The 21619-nt window shown below is 36.4% G+C and overlaps 2 protein-coding genes across 2 annotated transcripts; one reads left to right on the forward strand and one right to left on the reverse strand.

Moving 5' to 3' along the window:
- The first annotated feature begins 609 nt into the window (after positions 1 to 609).
- On the forward strand, positions 610 to 13640 carry CCDC152 (coiled-coil domain containing 152). The gene is made up of 8 exons (XM_030257431.4): positions 610 to 722; positions 1738 to 1843; positions 8041 to 8109; positions 9202 to 9266; positions 10771 to 10873; positions 11571 to 11698; positions 12602 to 12688; positions 13230 to 13640. The coding sequence occupies exons 1-8, from the start codon at positions 636 to 638 to the stop codon at positions 13350 to 13352; spliced, it is 768 nt and encodes a 255-aa protein (XP_030113291.4). The 5' UTR covers positions 610 to 635; the 3' UTR covers positions 13353 to 13640.
- SELENOP (selenoprotein P) lies at positions 13411 to 21587 on the reverse strand. Its single transcript, NM_001270877.1, is given in 5 exon segments — positions 13411 to 15246; positions 16068 to 16185; positions 17787 to 17999; positions 19181 to 19384; positions 21333 to 21587. Coding segments are annotated over 4 exon segments (1185 nt in total). The 5' UTR covers positions 19372 to 19384; positions 21333 to 21587; the 3' UTR covers positions 13411 to 14583.
- Positions 21588 to 21619: the final 32 nt, after the last annotated feature.

Below are 21619 nucleotides of genomic sequence, written 5' to 3' on the forward strand. Positions count from 1 at the left end.
CTCATGGAGCCTGATGTTGAGATATAGTGTGAATATTTTTAGAAGCATTCATGTTGTGTATTTCAGATCCATCTTGCAAATACATGTTGAAGATTCTGTAAGTAGAATTTATAAAAATAGGGGTTGTGTTAAAAATCTGGTGCCTTTCAAAATACTGTACTTTTATTCTGCAGCAGGGTTTTTGACTTGCAGTGCCTATCATTGATTTAACACTTGTTGTTTGTAAGAAAATATGTAAGTACCTTTAGACCTGAGTAGCCAAGTATTAGAACATCTACACAGGTAAAGGATGCTGAATTAATATGTGTCTGGTGCATTATTCTGTCTATGGAAGTGGATCCAAGTTAACTTTTTAATTGCAGCAAACTTTCCAAATTCAACCACAATATATCAGTTTGACAGGTATTGTTTGGGCTTTCTGACATTCGTTGTATTTCCTAGAAATGCAAGATCTTAAATGGGCTGAAGTTTAGCTTCAACACAAAAAATAGTTTTAATTTTAAAAAATAGTCTTCTTTGTTCTTCTTATATTCTTGCCAAAGAATTTATGTGTTGTGGATGAGAAATATATTAATTTACAGATCTATTTTTTTCCATATATCTAGTGATCATTTGGTTATATGGTCCAGAAATAAATGAATCATACTGATGAAGAAACTATGAAGAAAACCAGTGTAGTGAACCTAGATAAACTTCTATGTGACTTCTCAGAGATAGAAGAGGTAAGTGAAAAAGGTAGAAAATTTTGAGACTGCCATCTATAATTATTGTGCGACATTTTCAAAATATTTTTGAGTGAAAATTTCTTTAAGATGTATCAGCTTACTGTTATGCCTTGTAATACCAACTTCATTTGGCAAACTGTTTGTATGGACTGTATCCTGGAGACATAGGAGTGGATTCTGTGAAATCTGAGAAGCCTTTCTGTGCTAGAATTTTAATCATCCAGAGGCCAAACTGGCTTCTCAGGAAGACTATAGAAGATGGTGTTGAAGATAACTTTATTACACCACTTTCAAAGAATCACAGAATCATTTGGGCTGGAAGGGACCTTATAGACCACCTAGTTCCAACCCCCCTTGCAATAGGGAGGGGCACCTCTCACAAAACCAAGTGGTCTAGTGCTGGGATATCCCTTCAGAAGTTGTTCCTTGTTCTAGAAAAATGTCATTGCCTTATCAAGAGCATGAGTTCCTACATGCCATATGCACTTGAGCTTCCTTTATCTTATGTGTGTGTCATTTCTTAAACGATTGACCTTCTGAGGAAAATCAGTACTGTGTTTCTTTTTAGACTGATGTTGATAGTAGCTTTCTACTGATTTCCGAGGTAGTATAAAAGGAGCACCTGAAATAAATTTAGCATTTCTCATGGAATAAACTTATTACACCTGTTCCTGTTCCCACATACTGTTCAAGCTGTTGCTCTGCAAGTGTGTTGACAGCCTCATATGCAAAGCAGTAGAAAGAACCTTGCAAAGGATTGATCCAGACTCTTGACTACAAAACTGAGAGGAAAATAGTTTAGAACTCATGATGCAAGTCAGCATTCTTAGTTCTGCAGGGTAAGCTTGGAGCAGCAAAGTGTAGTATCATTCTTCTCTATAAAGGAATATCCTGAATGGGAAATATTACAGGCTTGTACTGCAGTATTGTGGAATTGTTAAATTTGTTATTCACTTAAAATTCAAAACTTAAAACAGGTTAATATAATGTTAGTCCTTCTCCAATTTTCTAGAAAATATCAGAAATTAATGATGCAAATAACCTACTGGTTCATCAGCTGGAAAAATGTAACAGATTGCTAACATTAAGTCAATCAAAGGAGGAATCAGTAAAAGAGGGTAAGTTATTTTATTAGAAAGGTATGATTTTTGCGTATATTCAAGAAGTTTTGAGAGTTATTTCCATTAAAAATAGCATAGCAAGAACCCAAGATACTGTGGGAAAAGCAGTAATGCCTAATCTTGAATCATGTAATGAAATATATGTCATAGTAAATATTAATATTTATATTAATTTTATGATGATTCAAACAGTTCAATGGCTGCTAATAAAATGTAATTTACCATTTATAGATGGGAACTATAATTCTATAATCATAATCTAAAAGTTGTGAAACAAAGGAGGGATTTTAGGGAAAACTATAAAATGAAGATTTGTTTTATTCTAGAATTGTTTCCAGATGAGTATTTGAAATGAGAAACAATATCTAATACTTAGCATGGATTTGTGGTTGCTTATTCTTCTGTAGTTTGTAAAGTAGCTGAGATGCATCTTTTTGTAGGACTTTAATCTCTGGGAACTCAGCCTGCTAAAAGTTTGGAAGCAAGGTAGGAATAAACTTAGTTTCACACAGGAGGAAGATTGCCAGTTGGGTTTTATTCCAGTCTTCACTGGGACTTGGATTATTTAGCATAATCAAAAATTAAGTGTTGAAATTGAGCTATTGAGTGAGTGAAGCTTGCTTATGATGATAATCTCTTCAGATATACCAAAAACTCATGGTACAAGATGACAGGGGAGATGGAGACCAGTAGCAGAACAAATGGGAAGCATTTTATGTAAACAATGGTTGATGTTAGTTGGCTGCTTTTCAGGAAAGAGATTTTGGTGTCCTCTAAACAGTTCTCTTAAAATATCAGTAGACGCAAACACAGTGGTAGGTATGATTGCAGAAGAAAAAGAGAAATAAGCTTTGTGACTCTGTAAGGTCTGTGATTTTTGTGTCCTGTTGCGGTCCACACATCTCAAAATAGACAATAGCAGAACTAGAAAAGGTAGCAGGGAAGGAGGCAAGGCTTGGTATTGCCAGGAAGGAGCAAGGTACAAGGAATCAGGAACCATTCCTGTAAAAAAGACCATGGATGTAGGGGCTTAACCATGCAAGCCTCACTCCCACTGTGCCCATGCAGGGCTGGTCCAGCAAGGACTGCCATGGTCAGCCAAAAGTCTACATTACAAAACAAGTTTGTACTGATGAGAGTGACTCAGGAGGCTGAGTCAGAATGAAGTTCAGAAATGGTAACAAAGGCCAGACATGGCCCAAGGACTTCTACTTGGTCCAAATGAAGAGACAGGTCTGATATCAAGCCAGAAAATCACTCCCTAGGTCATGAGCAGGGTCTAGTGTTGGCTGCCTCACAGCTGCAGCAGAGGCCAAGGGCAAAAGCCTCCGTTTACAAGCATGGGAAGAAGGGATTGTTATTTCTGAATCTGCTGCCAGAGTTTTTTTTTAATGTACCATCTGTATTCTTTTTAAGATGGCCTTGCGCCCAGCCAGACACCCAGAAGGTGCCTGTGGGAAAATGCACCTGGGGCTTTCACAGGTTTGGTCACAATTTTGGGACATCTGAGGGAAGACTTAGGTTGACTGGGAACTTTTCAGCCAAGAAAAAGAATTGAGATGATATGACTAATAGCTGTGAAATTGAGAATGGCACAGAGAAAGTGATGACAGAATAGAATATTCATTGTCTAATGTAGTAAAAAAACTAGATTGAAATAAAACTTGTTTATTGATTTAAAGCTAAGCTAACAAAGGAGTAACTTTTCCACACATTACAAAATAAAGTTATATCAGTTCCACAGAAGCCTGTGCGTAACAGAAGTATACATTCATCCAAAAAAAACGGGAAAAAATAATAGAAAACAACAATTTTTTTTAAACACAAAGACAGTATCTCTCACTGACCTCCTTCATTCTGTGCTTGGGAACTTGAGAGGATGTACTAATGATAGCATTTATCTAGCTTTTTTCATCTTTCCTGAATAATCTTGTAGTGAAGTGGCTTAGTGAAGTGGATGGAACTTTGGTTTGAGTCAGAAAAACTTGTTTCTCTGTTAAGCCACAAAAGTCAGATAGTGAAGGACAGTCCCTCAGAAACAGAAGAGGTTTCCTTATTGATGAAACCAGAAAGGATTGGGTTTATATAAAACAGTTTGTAAAAAAGGAAAGGAAAGGATGGACAAAAATAAGAAATAATTCTTACTATGGAGCCTACGATATAAATGGTAGCAGAGAAAGTGAAAGAGACAACTCAGGAAGCCAGAGCAGCTGGGATGACTGCAACAAGAAAGAGGAATGGACTGAAAACAGATCAAAGTCAGAAGAGAGATCTGAGCTTTGTAAACAGTATTGCCTCACTTTCATGAGGTAAGAGAGAAATTATTTGATGAGATAGTTATGCTGATACAACTGAAGAGAACAGCCTCTGGAGCTTCTTTTGAAACACAGGACAAAAAAAAAGATGTGTGGGTGGCAGAAGTCCAAATAAAAATACCAGAGCAATCAGCCTGAAATATGAGCAAATTTTTCAGCAACAGGGATAGTCAGGAAAAAACAAACTTCAACAATATTGAAGTCATAGGGATAGTGCACATATAGACAGGAGGCAGAATTGCTGTAAGATGGGGATCCTGGTCAATGAGTGAGAGTAATTGCAGAGATATTAGTAACATTGACAAAAACAAGTGCAAAGCAGGAACATGGAACAATGTGAGACATCCAAGAGGTGATTCTGAAAGCTATTTGATTATAATGAAGTAAAATATGAGTAAGATGCCAAAGGGATGGAATATATCTAAAAATAAAAACAATTATGGCTGCCCACTTAGGTTAAGCTCAGAAAAGTTGTGGAGTCTCCCCTACTGGAGACATTCAAAAACCATCTGGGTGCAATCCTGTGCCGTGTGCTCTGGGATGACCCTGCTTGAGCAGGGAGGTTGGGCCAGATGACCTGGTAAGGGCCTTTTCTGTGATTCTGTACTTACCAGTAAGGTAAACTATTTGATTAATGTGCTTACCAATAAGGTAAACCCTTTGAATATCCGGGCATTAAATGCTTGTAAGTATATTGATTTGAACTGTATTAATGATTGGTGCTCATAAAGCAGAGTTTCAAAAAAACATCTTGCACAGGAAATTGACATAAACTGTGGCAGAGACTTACGGGAACCTTCAGGTGAACAATTAACATGTTGCTGGAGATGAGTAGAGCTTGTGAATAGTGGTGGTGACATTAAGAGTATTTCAAAAGGATGTGAAAGGCTGATGTAGTGTTTATAAATTAGTATGCCTATAACGTACTAATATAGTAGTATGTATAGCATGCATACTACTATAGTATATATACTACTATAGTATTTATACTAGTATGGTATAATAGTATAAATTAGTATGTCTGTATATTTTTTTTGTATTTTTGCAATTGATAGAAACAGTCTTTGCACCTTTATTAAATTGACCTTCTGCACTGGCCCTTCAAAAGAGGTAATAGCATATGTGGTATTCAGATTCAGAGTACTAAAACTTTTGCATCTAATAGTTAAATTATTTATGGAAACCTTTTGGAATGTCAAAGCACTGTGGGATTAAAAGAGACCCCAAATCCCCTTTAATATTGATGGGGCTATAGAGGGGTCCTCTGCAGCACTGAAGAGGCACAAGGGACCAAATACAGCATCGATACTTTCAATTTTTACTCTGGCAATAGTTATCTGAATGGACTGTAGTCATGAGAATGGCTTTTATAGAGTGATACTGCCAGTTGTGGCTTGGAAAAAAAATTTCCCCTAACCTTATGTCCCAAGCTGCTTCCCAGAACCCAACTCAGCCACAGCTCCTGAAGTATCCTTTGAAGGGTTGGTCCAAAGGCAACAGAAGTTGCCTACAGCAGAGGAGCAGGAAGAAAGAGAGCTGTGGAAGGATAAGCTATTGTTCCACCTACCCTGAAGAGTTTGTGGCTGCTAGTGGTAGTGGGATGAAGGAAGTGAAATTTTTTTCCTGACTGAAGAACACTATGTTTTAAGAAACAACAACAACAACAAAAATAGCATTTCACACCCCAAGAAATTTCCAACAAGTGAGAACCTGAGGAGTCCTTGATATCCTTGTCAAAATCTTTCCTAGAACTGTTTAAGGTAAAATAAGATTGGAAATTCTGAAAAAAAAAATACAAAGGAAGAAAGAAAATATCTAAAGATCAAGGAAGAGGGCAGTGAAACACTTATATCCAAGATAAGGTGGAAAAAGAAAAGGCAGCTTGGTCTGTGTATACACTCTCTGAAAGGTCATGAATAAACTTTATTTTTCTCGATACATTCTTTCCTAAACAAAGATGAGATTCAAAAAAACAGTTTTTGTTTTATGTACACCATTGCAGAACCATACGAGACAGATACAAATCTGAAATCTTTGTTTTCTACTCCTTTCTACTGTTTCTGGTGGCTAAATAGACTCATGATGCTACAGTTCTGAATTAAATTCTAATGTAATTTTCTAAAAGATAGCAATCGGAGCTTGCTTAAGGACACTTAAGCAAGCTTAAGAACACTTAGAGAGGTTCTATTTAGCATCTTCAGGGTTGTGTATTTGTTTATTTAGCATTTCTAAGGTGTTAAAGGAAAACGTGGTTGATATAATTGCCCTATAAACAAATCAATTAGAAATGCGGATGAACGCCTATGCTGTTCAGTCTTTCTGCATGTAGGCACTGTATCTTACAGGGAATGAACTACGTGGAATCCATAGCAGATGCTATGACAGTGTTCTACAAGGCTGCAAACATTAAGAAAAATTCTGCTTCTTTTCCTTAATGTAGGCAAGCAAAACTTGTGCGTTCCCAGGAATTTTGTTGCAGTCACAACTTTAGGTACATGTGAGATTTGCCAAGATATATCCTTTAAAGATAAGAAAGATAAGCAGATATTCTTGGGAAAGTACAAAAGAGTGGCTTACACTTAAATAGCTGTGATTCCTTGTAAAGACTAGCTGCTGCTCTGGTGTTGACTCAGATGTCTTTCCAAATTGTGCATGAATTACAAGCATCTGAGTTAATTTCCATACATTTTCAAATGGGAGGAAATCTGTAGTAGAACTAGGTGGTCATTCCGACTTTGAACAGGATTTTTCCACAGTTGCTTATGATCCAGCACAGGAACAGAGGGGCAGGCGATGTTTCTGTGCTGCTCGTGCTCCCTCTACTGTTTTTTTTTGGAGGCGCGGAACGGGAGAAGGTATCTGGCTAATGTACTCGGCTGCATTAAAAGCAGACTTGATGGAAGATCAGGCTGACAGAAAACTGAACCAGTTATCTGGGATCTTAGTTTATCTTCCTCACTCCATTATTTGTAGTGTTGTCTTTAGTGATATGATGGGCAGTTTTCAAAAGGTCTTTAGTTTGATGAGATGAGTAACTGTCATTTAGGCAACTTTTATGTGTTGTGGAAATTAAAAGCCATTTAAGAAACGCAATGGTACTCAGGAAAGAGAAAAAGAAGCTTTAAAAGTAACAACCTCAGTTGTAGAGCCTCTGCTGTTCTCAGTCTTTGACAGTTTTGTCACTCTACTGATAAATTTACAATGAACATAAGGGATAAAAGTCATTTAATGAAAACCTAATCCTATACTACAGGAAATACATATGGTGTTTGAATATTAAAAATACTGTTTAAAAATAAAATAATGAAATACAACTATGTAAACTGATAAGAGCTTTCATGCATAATTCTGTTGTATAAAATGAGATAATGGAGCATATATTCTGAATCTCTCAAAGCTTATGTTGAGCCACAAGATGAATGTAACATGCATCACAAAATGGGTAAAAAAGGGGTGAGCTACTGCAGTGAGTGGATTCTCTTGGTCTTGTTAAAAAGAAAATTGGCAAAGAAATAATGTCAGGAAAGTAAGTCTCAGTTTCCTTAAATACATCAAATTGCTGGAAGGCTGATACAAGAAACTTCCAGTATTGCCCAGCAAACAAAAAGTTGCTTGTTTTCTGACTAGAAACAAACATGTAATAGTTTTATGAAATTGTTTGTATTGCTTCATAAAATTGATCTTAATCAATCATCAAACTAAAAGCTAAAATTAAGCAGTAACCATGTAATAATAATCTGAGTTATTTTTACAGTCAGTAAAAAGACTTAGAGAAACACTTAACCAAAATTATTATAAAATATTTGATGAAATTTTGTAAACAAAATGTAAATTTGTGAAGACACTATTCAAAAATACTGGATCTTTAATTTCTTTCAGAATGCAGTGCTCTACAGAATGTGATAAAGGGTCTGACACAAACTATTGAAAACCAGTGTAACGTGAAAGGTAAAGGCAAAAATTGCTATTTTATATATATTCTGTACTGTAATTTTGAATAAACAGGCCTTCAATTTTTTCATTTATATTTACTGATGTTTTTCAGACGCAGAAACTTACTGACAGGCAAAGAGAAACAAAAAAATTATTTTAAATCAATCTTGTGCAGTAATAATTGCTATTGCCATTATTGCCATAGTTTACGTAGTAACTGCCTCCAGGAGGTTATTTTAATTGATAGTTGAATTATAAAACTATTTAATCAATAGTTTTAAATTCACTTTAGTGTAACACAGACAATTTTACAAAAGGTGAGAAAGTATCATTTAGCTGTTGGATTGTAGACTATTCAAGTGTTTATGCACAATTTTTTTCACTTTGTTAAACCAGAGTGTCTTTATTCTTAGTATATAATGTTATTAAATGTTATTGCTGTTGTCCACATATACTTGACAACTACCAATTTTTACTTGAAAAAAAATATAAATATTTGCTATATCTTTATACTACAGCTCAGCAGTACACCATGAAGTTAATTTTATAACCATTCTGCCTTCAAGGCATATTTGCATATATATATATATATGTTAATAAACCTCTAATATTGGAAGTATATGGATGTTTTTAATACTCAAATTGATAAGGATAATTTTTTAAAATCTATTTTCTCTAAATTCTGTGTTTGCATACTGTTTTCTGGTTATTGGGAACTTAAGAACTTAAGTTCTTGTTCAAGTTCAGGTACTTAAGAACTTGCATCTTCCAGTTTGAAACTGTTGTAGCCATGATAATAATTTTTATTTTCTGAGTCAAAGAACTTTGCATCTAGATTTTCTTGAATGCATAATTTATCAGAAAACTAGAGAAAGTTCTAAGTAGTAATACAACTTAAATATTATTATTAAACTTAAACTATGATTTTTCTTGTTAAAAATGGAAACAGACAGTATGTCATTCTGTAATGATTATAATGTCTACAAAAAAAGTTTCTCAAACTTCAGCTGAGTTAAAAAATGCAAGTAATTTCTTTATTCTGCTTTCATGCTAAAGAAATTGTCGAAATGTACTTTTTAGTGTACCATACAATTTTTGTTTGTGTAGATGAAAATGATAGACTAAAGGGAACCATTCACATCTTGGAAGATAAATTAAAGACTTGTGAAGAGGTATGTCACAAATTATCATTCTTTAGGTAAAGGAATAATACTGCACCTCTATTATACTGTATATATTTTTGTTTGGGGTTTGCTATTGATACTCGTATTGGTGCTCTTCTGTTAATGTTTTTCATGTGTAAAAAGAGAAAGGTTGTTCTCATGACAGTATCCATGTAAGAAGGTGTTAGAAAAACTAAGAGGTTAAAACTCCATGGTGCTGAGAACTTTGGCTCAATCTAAGATGCACTTGGGGGTTTTTTAACTGCATTTAACTTTAAATTCAACTTCACCTTCATCATTCTAATCTCTTGCACTAAAATAATTTTGCATGTGGAAAAAAGGGTTTTCACATTGAAGGTGTCTGGAGAATTAGGAGTGGTCTGAATTTTGTCCAGTTTATTCAGGAATAAATACTACAAAGATAATAGGTCTCTACATCTTATCTGTACCTCATAATAAATTCCATATATGATCTCTGTACTTTGTATCTATGGTACTAATTTTTGCAAAGGAGGTAAAACCAGGGGCACTAGTCAGAGTTCTCTGTTTTCATAGCTCTCTGTGTGGAGAGTGCAGATCTGTTATCTGATAAGGATCAGGAATCTCACTGCTAGTTTCCTTTGCCTGTGTTTGTGCTATGAGTTAAAATCAAATCTTTGTACCAGTAGAGCTATTAGCTTGACTGCTTGAGTAAAAAAATGAGTAATGCCTTCTGAAGGATCTGAAAAATTATTATTCACCCATTATACACCCATTAAACTCATGTATGAGCACGGCAGGACCTCCTGGTCGTTCTGAAGGCGCCTGACTATGTCCCCATATCCTGATCCCCAGTCAGTGACTGCCTTGGTGAGTGTCCCCAGGCATTGCTCTGGTGAGTGGCAATCTTGTCAGAAAGCTGCAACAAGAGCTTTGGAGTCAGCACCTCAACAATGGCAGCTACAGACAATTCCTTGAAAGTTCTGGAGTAAATTTATAGTTATTGGAGTTATTAAGTTATTGGAGTAAATTAATAACTGGCATCTTCAAACTTTGAACGTCAGTGCCAGCAGCATCACTATTGCTGGTACTGGTGTGTCTTACTGCTGCCAACGTGAAGTTGTGGAACCCTTCGTATAAACAATACTAACAAAACTCACACTTGAATCATGCAATCCTTGAGTCAAAAATACACAAAAGCGAAACTGTATTGCCTTAACTAACTGCATCATTGTGTCAGATCCTTTTCTCGGGAAAGGAATATTACCTCTCCATTTGCCTGTTCTCCTAAGAAGTACAGTTTCTCATTTTATATTAACATATAACTGTAATACAATGAAATCTACTATGTTTTTCATCTGTGGACTTCAGTCAGACCATGTAAGAAGTAACTGGGCATTTAAATTTACAAGACTGAGGATAAAACAAGTACTGAATAATAGAGTAATGTATATTTTTACATGATGGTTGTGCTTTGCAGAAGGCTAAGAGCACAGAAACTGCAAGATCTTTATAAAACATTTTACATTCACAGGACTATAAAGATCAAATTGAGAAACTCATGACAGAAATTAAAAACAAAGAGGAAGACCACAAATTAGAAATAACACAGTTGAATTGCGATACAAGGAAAAAATGTAAGTTCTCTAAAGACTGAATGCTTTAGCAATGGGTAAAACATACTGTCACCATGCTACGTTTTGCCTAGGATAAATATGAGTTCCACTTTGTAGTAGAAACACGTGAACACTAGAAATTGGCAGTGTTTAATGGAATTTTATCTTCACTGAAGAGAACAGACAGTGGTAATGAAGCAGTAGTACAGCAACACGGGATGGAAAGAAATTCGCTGATAGTTAGAACAAATAATGGGAATGTGGGCATAAAAATCAGAAGGAATGAAATATTGATATAAATGTCAACTGGAACCTTGCTTTGAACTGTAAGCTAGATTGCTGTTCAAATCTTCTATCTGTGTTCAGGAAAGTAGAACATTATTTTCACAAATAAATGATACTTCAGTGAGGAGAAAACTGATTTCTGTGTTCATTTGCTCCATTAGAGATATAACCTTAAAAATTAGGATTTTTTTGGTCCTCCATATAGGTGTAAACAAGGAAAGTTTTTGCAAATTATATGCTTCTTTTAAAAAGACACCATCTGACTGGGATAGGATGGTGTGGTTTTCGTACCATTTCAGTATGGTTTCTGCTTGAATTGTCTTCCAGTGAAATATTGACCTTATGTTCAAGAAAGTTTTAATATTTGGAAAATTATGTTAATTTTTCACCTATATAATCTTTTATAATTATTTTGGTGTTACTGTGTTGCTAGTTGAACTAAAAGAAATGGAGTATAGCGAAGAGAGAGAGAAAAAAGACCTGGAAATATTAGAGCTAACTAGACAGCTGAAAATTCAAAATGAAGAGAAGCAGAATGAAATAATTAAACTGCAGATAGAGGTATGCCTTACAAAGCTGACTTAAAGATGAACTGGGCATTTGGTAAACTTCAAAGAGACTGTGTAGTGAAAAAATATTAATTAGTACTTAACAAAGTAATATGATGGACTCTAGAAAACTTAATTATTTATTGTCTTAATGAGGATCAGTGGTAGGTGCTCCCTTCCACAATGGTAACTGACGCCTGCTCAGGAGTCAAGTTCCACCTGCTGTATAGGGAGACTGAAGATGCTTTCCTCTTGTTCCAAATCAAATTACTTAGAAACAGTTTTATATTTTGAGCTATTAAATTCAACAATGTTTTCTGCTTAACTTTCTTGTTTTTAATTTCTGAATGGTGAGAATATTTTTTGTAATAAAATTGCAATACAAAATTCTAATCCAGCAGAGATTTAAGACAGAGCATTCAACATGTATTTCATTGCTCATGTTTCAAAACATTCTCATTACAGAAAGAATTAAGGAAATGCTTCAAACCTTTCACACATCAAAAAAGAAATGAGTTGTGGAAGTGTTTGGGCTGACTGGTCCTTGGAACAAAAAAGAAGAACAATGCTTCTGAAGGATTTTAGCACCTTCTGTATTTTCTCATCCTGTAGATATATGGCTGAGAAGCCTTCAATTTTATTCTTTTTTTTCAGAAGCGTATTTGTACTGCTTTTGCAAAACTTTGAGGCTTTTTTTTTAAGACATACAGCTTGTAACTACATTCTTTTTAAAGTAAACATACGTAGCCTTGTTTTTCTAGACTTAGTAGAAAGGCTTAGTGCTACTACCTTCAGGTGAAGAAATGCAACTAATAAAAAGTGAAAATTACACTTGACATATTTAATACACCTTCCCCTTCCCCCCGCCCCCCCCCCCATTCATTCTTATCATTTTGTCTTTGCCTGATTCTTTCAGTTCAATGCTAAATTGGCAAGAGCTCAGGATAAAACCACCAAGTCGTTTTCAGATGCCTCAGTCTTACCACAAAGTATCTATCGAAGGGTAGGTGCTTTCATAGTGTACAGCACACAGATAGTGTTTCAGGGTGTTTGAAGCAGGCGCTCCCTGGGGTTTCTCCCTATGTTCTCTCCCACACACCCTCTACAAAACTCAATCCATAGAATAATAGAATAATTCAGTATAGAAAAAGCTTTTAAGATCGTCAACTCCAATTGTCATGGTTCTTGTCATATTGATACTACTGAGGGCAAGCAACAACAAAAAGCTACATGTGAGGTGGTTTGGTGGTTTTACTACAGAATTGTTAACCTGGAAACTTAAACTAGAACTGACATCAGTGACACTGATAGAATGCTTTTTTTTTCTTTTTTTCTTTTTTTTTTTTTTTTTTTTTGTGCTAGGCTTAAGACTTTGGGATGGCAGAAAAACAGGATTCTCAGGAAATAGTTTTTGCAATTTTGTGATACAAAAATACCAAGGAAAATATTCTTATTATAATATATCTTACTCGCAGTAGCACAATGTATTGTTACATAATTTTATGTGATATTTAACAATGAAGCCTTTGCCCACACTTTTACAGAAGCTGCAGCATCTCCAGGAAGAGAAAAACAAGGAAATTGAAATTCTCCGAAACACCATAAGAGACTTGGAGCAGCGTCTTAACAAAGGCCAAGACCTGCCGTTCAAACGGAGAAGATTCTGAGTAAATGACTTGAAGTGTTTCAGTGTTTCAAATTCTGCATCTCAAAATAAAAACAAGATATGAAGAAAGTATGTTTTATTAAAAACATTCCTGTCAAACATTCCAAAGGCATGCATTCTGTGTATATTCACAGCTACTCTCTTGCTAATCAGCATTCACAATAAAAAGATTCAGGTTTTGTAGGAGTAGTAATTTCCCTATTAAACCATCATTAATTATGGTGTATGCTTTCATAGCAGTGTTCTTTTCATGAATATTCTCTTCTTCATCCAGAAATCTTTCAAACAATTGGATTTACTTCTATTCAGTTAATCAAACATTAGGAATGCTAGGCTATAGAAAGAGAAGTTATACAAGTTTAAGTGGTATATTATGTTAATTGATACAGATTGCTAATTGACACAGACTTATAAAATTCAGCACTGTTATAAACAAAGATCAACATTACCCCAGGATTAAACTTGTTTCATCCCACCTTCTTTTTGATTCTAACTCTCCGTTGTTAACACTACTCACTTCAGGATGATCTAATTGATTTAGCAGGATTTTAGATGCTGTAGCAGTATGTATTAATGGACCCTCTTACTGTATCTAAGAGTCACAAAGCTCTTAGCTTTGTTGAGAAATATTTGTCAAAGTTAAGTTTATCGATCTGTTACTTGAAAATAAAGCCGTTACTGTCTGTATATTACATTTTTTTATATTGAATTATTCTGTCACATTGCTTAGAAGTTTTGCTTGTACATGATTTGTATCCCCAGGTTAGGAAAAAAAAAAAAACACTCAACTTTCAGATATATTGTCTTCTTAATAAAAAATTATTAGATTAAAATATCCGTCTTGGTTATCTTCTGTTCTTGATTGCAAAACATCAGACAGGAGCCCCTAGGTCATAGTTTATGCTCCTGTCCTCACAAATGCAAGCAGAATGTTAGAAGAGATACAAGAAAGACAAATTAATCAAGAATGCAGACACCTTCCCAGTGGAACTGAAAGACAAACTAGGGGTCAACCAAATTCCTTTAAATCATTAAGCTTTTCACTGATGGAATTTGACAGGTATTCAATCATTCTAAAAGCTCTGCTCTAAAAATTCACTCCTTTGCAATATACCCATACCTGTCAGCACAATTTTGAATTTGGGGCAATAAAAACACTTAATGTGTTCATTTTTCTGCTCTTGCAACTATATTAACTGAGTTAGTGTGACTCCCTTGTTTCTGGAAGGTGCTTAGTTTTTTTTTCAGGATCAGTTCCTCGCCTTTTCCTGTCACTGTCAGGTGTCACTAGTTTCACTTGCTCCTGCTGGTGATGAATGTCAGGCAGCAGAGAGCAGACGGCACTGTCAAGACTCAGTGATGTCCTCTGCTGCCAGCTGCCCGTGTCACCTGCAAGAATTTGGTAGTGCTCCACGACACTGTCAGGTGGCAGAATTCCCTAGCTCTTCAAACAGAAGGTGTCGACAATGACAGGATCAGCTGCTAGAGGTAGAGTCTGATCCTGTCTGCCAATTTCAAGTTAACTCATTTTTGCAGCTGTTTTTCCCTTTCTTTCGTAGTTTTTTATCTTGTGGAATTTCCACAATTTCTCCTGGAGGGTCAGTGTCTACGTGCTCCTGACTACCTATCTGATCATGTCTGTGGTGGCCAAAAAGCCTGTGGCGCCAGCCGCTGTGAGGATGATGTCTCTCAGCTTCAGCAGCAGCCTGGTGGTTCTCATGTTTGGGATCACGACTGCCCTTGTGATGGTGGTGGTGGTGGTGGTGGCGCTGGTGGTGTCCATGTCTGTGCAGGTTGGGATGGGAATGCTGACCTGTTGGCTTGGGCTCTATCTCTGACAGCTCTTCAACTGCCTTTTTAGTGATGTTTTCACATACACCATCAGCATCAGGTTCCTGCAAAACAGACGCTTGCATTAAATACTGTATTGCACTGTATTCAATTAAACTGATGTAACAGAGCATGAAAGGCACTTCTAAGTTATTTATCTATTTTGCTGAACATATCAAAAATAGTCTTGTGCTGTCATACCACTGTCAACTAGACAGGGCTTTTTAGCAATTATAATTCCAGTAACTGCTTCTTATGCTAGATCCTACATCTGACCTATCTGTGGTCTACATTTAGCCAGAACACTACACGCACAATGGGATCAAAAATTATTATTTTCATTGAACTTCTGTGAAGTATGTATATTTCTTGATAATCCTTAAAAGTATTTCTGGTCTTGAATGATTCGTTAAAGAAATCTACCCTTCTTTTATAGCAGTAACAATAATTTGTCACCTTTTATCACATTTTTAAAATAACTCTTGTAGACTGTGTTTCAATGCAAACTACAATGAATAGTAATGCAAACCAACTTGAGTTTGATTCCTGGGTTTTAAAAAAAATATGTACTTATCCACCCCACAAAATTAGAGTAGTTAATTGCTCACTACCTCTATGGCTCTACAAACACAATTACTCTGCAAGATTGCATTTACATTTCTCACAATTACTTGCATTTCTGTCAAGGACAGGAATTCAAATAATCAATCAGTCTATTCTAAATCAAATTTAATTAGATTAGAAAAATGCTTAAAAGCTATCTTCAAGATGCATGAAATGTGTAAATTTGAAATACTATATTTCTGGATTAATCACACTGAAATAATTTTTTAAATACCAATCAAATCTACTTTTCTGTTATATACAGAATGAGACAAGAAAATACCATGTAAGAGCAGTTTCCACACTTATTTTCACAGTATGCAATCTTAATAGATTCTTCCACATACTGAAAATGCAGGAAGGAGTAGGGCATACCCAGATGATACACTAGACGGCCGCATCTAAGGAGAGAAAGAACTCTGGTTACAAATACCTACAACTAAATCTCTCTTCTTATGATATCTTACTTTACTTGCATAAATCCACCCACACCGTACAGTTCCATGGGGAGTGTTTCTGTTCCAGTTCACAGGCAAATCCAGTACCTTTCCTGATATATGACAAATGCTTGCCCACTCACCTACACTGGCCAGGATGTGAAGCATGATTTCTGACCGATGTGGTAGCTGCACTGCCAGAAGCCTGTCCTTTAGTGACACTTAACACTGGCAGAGGTGCACTCATTACAGATCCATTGGGATAATGAGAAGGGTTCTTTGCAGAGTGGTTGCTGCATCCTTACCAAGTGGTTTCATGCAACCTGACGGTATTTTGACTGGAATGGGAACTGTGGTGCACCTGCATTACTGGTTTATTATTCATGAGGGGATTGCTATGGTGCCTGCTTGCCCCATGTCTGCACCTGAGTGTTCTGATATGCACTTGACTACACAACTGATCTGCTCAAGGGAGCTGGAGAAAATGCAGAACCTGTACACAAGGGCGGCTTGTTCAGTGCCAACACACAGTCCCCTGGCCTTAGCTCCCCACGTGTGGACTGCACATTTAGGACCAGCAGCAGGCAAATCTTTCGTGGCTAAGGCACAACAAGAACACAGACTGCTAGAACCATCACGGATCATGGCCAGGCTAGTGCTAAGCCAATTCATAATGTACACATATCCTGTGTGTCCACAGCACAGAACTGATCAACCTTTCAAATGCTCTGGACAAGGTGTCTGGGCCCCCTCCCAGACGAAATACAGCACTGTTCTGTTTGTCTGTTGTATTACATCAGCCTTCCTTACTTGGGCATATTTGCTGCTGTAATATTCAAGATCATTCATTCCACTGCTAGTTTCATCCTACAAACCTAATGTAGCTAGCTTGTTTAAATTAATCACATTACAGAAAAAGAGTAACTTTCTAACTCTGTATTAAACTTATTTATGTTTCGTATGAATTTGGAATGTTCATTACAGTAATATAACAAGGTAGACATGTTTCAAGTGCAGGATTTTTCAAGTAATTATCAACACATCAAAATCAAAAAATTGAGAGTTCAACTACAGTTCCTACAGGTGCTGCCAAAATATACTTGTGTCAGAATCCTATGTCAAAAAGCAATTTTTTTCTGAAGTTTTAAGTTTTACCTAAAGACTAATTTTTCCTTATATCTACATGGCATTTTCAACAACTCTCATCAAAAAGTTTCCATGAGATAAAAGATTCTACTTTGACATGCATGGATGTAATGAAGTTATCTGAAAATAAAAACACTTTAAAACCATGAACATGTTACCAAATTTTATCCTCACTTATGTTCATCTAAACCCACGGTAATTATAAAGAAAAAAAATTATTCCAAAATTACTTGTGCAAATGCAGATTTTGGTTTTGTAACTTTGTTTTTCCAGTAAATACTAGCACTTTACTTAGTTCAACTTAGAAGGTGAGCATGATGTTTTTGTTATTTGCACATCAATGAAATTATATAGAGATTTGCAAATCATTATTCAAAATATATGCAGATATTTTCCCATGTTTGTCTGTAAGCACACACCTGTCATAGATGAGAAAGTCATCCTTGTTTCCATTTAAAGTAGTCCAGACATCCTCTTGCTGCTCATCTTGCTGGTAGACAGTAATGTAGTCTGAAACACGTTCTTTTAGTAGGTGAAATTCCCTCCGGGATTGAACTCCCTGATGGTTGACAACCACATACGAGATGTTGACCAATCCTTCATTCTCTAACTTTACTCGCAGGTCCTCCAAACTAGTGGGAATGTAAAGAAGCAAGACCATAAATCATTAGAGAATAATGATATTTGACACAAAAGTTAATACACTCCATCTTGCTTTTATTACAGCTGTATAATGTGGCGTTTCTTCCATTTCATTTCTATTTTTCCTATGGAATTGCTCTAGGAAGCTTTTCTTTTGCAGTTACAGGAAATAGTCTAGAATGTGGAAGATTCTTTAATTTTTTTCTAAAATGTTAAGAGCCAAACTCAACTACCTTGAAAGCCAAACACAAAGCCCACTTTTAACTTTGATGGACCCACAAGTTTACCACCATGTTTTTAAATTAAATTCTTAATAAACTTGCAAAGCCTACTATGATATGTAAGTTGTGCAGCCTAGAGGGGCAAACTAAGGTGTTCTCACTGTGACTAAAATCCAAATCTGAAACTGGTACTATGAATTTTTAAGCCAAAATAATTTCACAATTCCTAAAATAATAAAAGATAAAAGTTTTATGCAATTCCAGTTTGGCTCAACTTGAAATTATTTTATTACTATTGTTACTGTCATGATAGCTAAATATTTGCAAGGAGTAAATTCTAGAAAATAGAGCACCAGTATTCCAGGTCTTGGATGAAAACCTAACACTGATGACTTCCTTGAATGCTTCATTAATTTTTCAAAAGAATGGTGTTTACCTTAACTTCTGGACTTTTAAAATATATGTAGGATCTCTGAACACAGGCTGAAAAGCCACATTAAAAGCCTATGTTTTGGTTTATTTTTTCCCCTACAGGTCTTACATAAGAAATCAGTGATCACAGATCTCTCTATTTCAGGTAAAATAACCATTTTAAAGAATTGTGGTATTTCTTGGCTTCACAATTTTTACTACATTAATCATCTGTTGCTGTTTCTGTCAGGAGTTCCTGTGGTTTGGGTTTCATTAATGTCAAGTTGATCATACTATTTATTATGTTGTAAACCTAATTTGGAGAAGACAATCTGCCAGTCAAGAGCAGGTCAAGAGATAAAGAATCTTTCCCACTGGCAGAGAACTCTTCTGCTGATAGTGAGCCAGGTGACTGGATCACACATGCCAGCTGTGATGGTGGCATTTGGGGCAGCTAGAGTTTAGGGAGTGCATCTGTGGCAGGGAACACTTAGCAGTCTCAGCTGGATAACAAAAATCGGGACGAGATCCACACTTACCTGGAAGCCTGCCGCAGGCACAATAATCAGCTAGCCTGGAGGAGAGCCACCACTGTCACTGAGCCTCTGGAGTTCCACATCGGATCCTCCTCCCCAATATGCCATTTTGGGGGCTCCTGGCAGTTCTGGGCCTCTGTCCCTCCTACTGGGAGGAGACAGAGGGCCAGAACTAGCCCCAGACCCGCCCACATGGTTGGGCTTTACCTGAGAAGAGAGAAAATAAACGAAATAAGGTCAGTGCCTAAATAAAGTTCAGACTCTGAAATTCCTGTAAGAAAACTCAGCAGCATATTAGTTCCATTCAGTAAAAAAGGGAAGGGAAGGGAAGGGAAGGGAAGGGAAGGGAAGGGAAGGGAAGGGAAGGGAAGGGAAGGGAAGGGAAGGGAAGGGAAGGGAAGGGAAGGGAAGGGAAGGGAAGGGAAGGGAAGGGAAGGGAAGGGAAGGGAAGGGAAGGGAAGGGAAGGGAAGGGAAGGGAAGGGAAGGGAAGGGAAGGGAAGGGAAGGGAAGGGAAGGGAAGGGAAGGGAAGGGAAGGGAAGGGAAGGGAAGGGAAGGGAAGGGAAGGGAAGGGAAGGGAAGGGAAGGGAAGGGAAGGGAAGGGAAGGGAAGGGAAGGGAAGGGAAGGGAAGGGAAGGGAAGGGAAGGGAAGGGAAGGGAAGGGAAGGGAAGGGAAGGGAAGGGAAGGGAAGGGAAGGGAAGGGAAGGGAAGGGAAGGGAAGGGAAGGGAAGAAAAGAAAAGAAAAGAAAAGAAAAGAAAAGAAAAGAAAAGAAAAGAAAAGAAAAGAAAAGAAAAGAAAAGAAAAGAAAAGAAAAGAAAAGAAAAGAAAAGAAAAGAAAAGAAAAACCCCTGTAAGAATAAATTTGAACACATTGTTTATTACTCAATTTCTTTGGTTTATCAGTAGAGCTCCTCTATAATAGAAGCAGGTGTTTTTTCTTTGTGGTGCTTGAAGGTTTTTGTGTTTTTTTGTTACTGTGTTTGAACAGCTAAAAAGTAAACATTCAGAATCACTGGAATTTTTTTAATACTACTAATCTTTCTCTTTGTAATTTCTTTTTAACAATTTTTAGCAATTCAATGATTTTCAAGTGACCTTCTTTCTTGTTTTTTGAAATAAATTGTGGTAAGCCTGTTTATGTCAGGAAGAATCTAGACCAGTTCACTCCAGATTACAGGGTAATTCCACTGTCTTAAAAGTACACACACCAACAGCGTATTTCAGTACACCACAAGTACTACAGAACACAGCAGAAAATAATAAAAAAGACTTAAAAATTTTTACAAGTCAGTCTGGAGTACCTGGATCCCATTGAGAAAAAGCTATGAAGAAGTCAGGTACAAGAAACAATTTTGCAAAATCCAGAAATGAAAACTGAATTTCAGGAATCCTCAGATCTTATAAAATCTCATATCCATACTTAGTCCAGTTAATGTTTATGAAAATCAAAGCATATAAGAAATTCTATAATTACCTTTTCATTTTATTCCATTAACATCTCAATTTTGGTTTAAAAACATATTATCAAGAAATACTGAAAATTATAAACATATAAAATTATAAGGCTGCTCCCCAACATGTCCTAGGTTGTGGAACTGTAACAACTTCACCACTTACATCTAAGTCTGACAGTGACCCCAAAATAGTTTGGAAACAATAAATTCTGATAAATATACATGTTCCATCCATCTTGTCATAGCCTAAAGGATTAAAAGCCTTTTAAAACAAGAGTCATTTGTTGCTGCATTTGTGAAATCCAGCTGTCCCTGACAGTCTTTCCCGATGTTCTAGGTAAAGTACTTTGAAGACTAAACTGTGGTCCAATATATACCAACACAGCCTTTTCCATTCTTTCCACACATCAGGAAAGCAGCCTTCCTTTTTAACTATTATGAGCACATGAGACTCTCACGACATTTTGATATCCTTTCTTGTCTTTACAGCAGCCTTCTGCAGCACTGGCATGCAGCACCCAGCAACAGCTGTCTGCCCTGTGAGCTGCAGGAGAGCCATGTCTTATACTTCATATTTCAAGTTTCAACTTAGTTTCCGATGGAAATTTCCACAGTCAGCCTTTTCAGCTAAAGAAACAAGCAAACACTCTGCCAAATCTTAAGTCATGAAGCTCTTTCACAGCAAATCCAGCACACTTACCCTTTCCTCCTCCCCCTTCTTGGCAGCTCTGCCTGGCTCTGCTGCAGAAGGAAACAGTGTGGGGAAAAGAGCTGTGGTATTTATATGGCTCTTGTTTATCTCACTTTGCAGATATGGTTCAAAGTTCAGGGAGCTTTTTCTGAACGACCCTGCAAGCAAAGGAAACCCCTTGAGCAAAAGGTACCCAAAATATTTCTCCATTAACTAATCCCAAGTGGATACCATTTATTGGGCATAATAGCGAATCATTTTTACTATCATGACTTCAAATATCTTGTTATGCAGTT

Source organism: Taeniopygia guttata, chromosome Z, assembly GCF_048771995.1.
Source record: "Taeniopygia guttata chromosome Z, bTaeGut7.mat, whole genome shotgun sequence".
NCBI lineage: Eukaryota > Metazoa > Chordata > Aves > Passeriformes > Estrildidae > Taeniopygia > Taeniopygia guttata.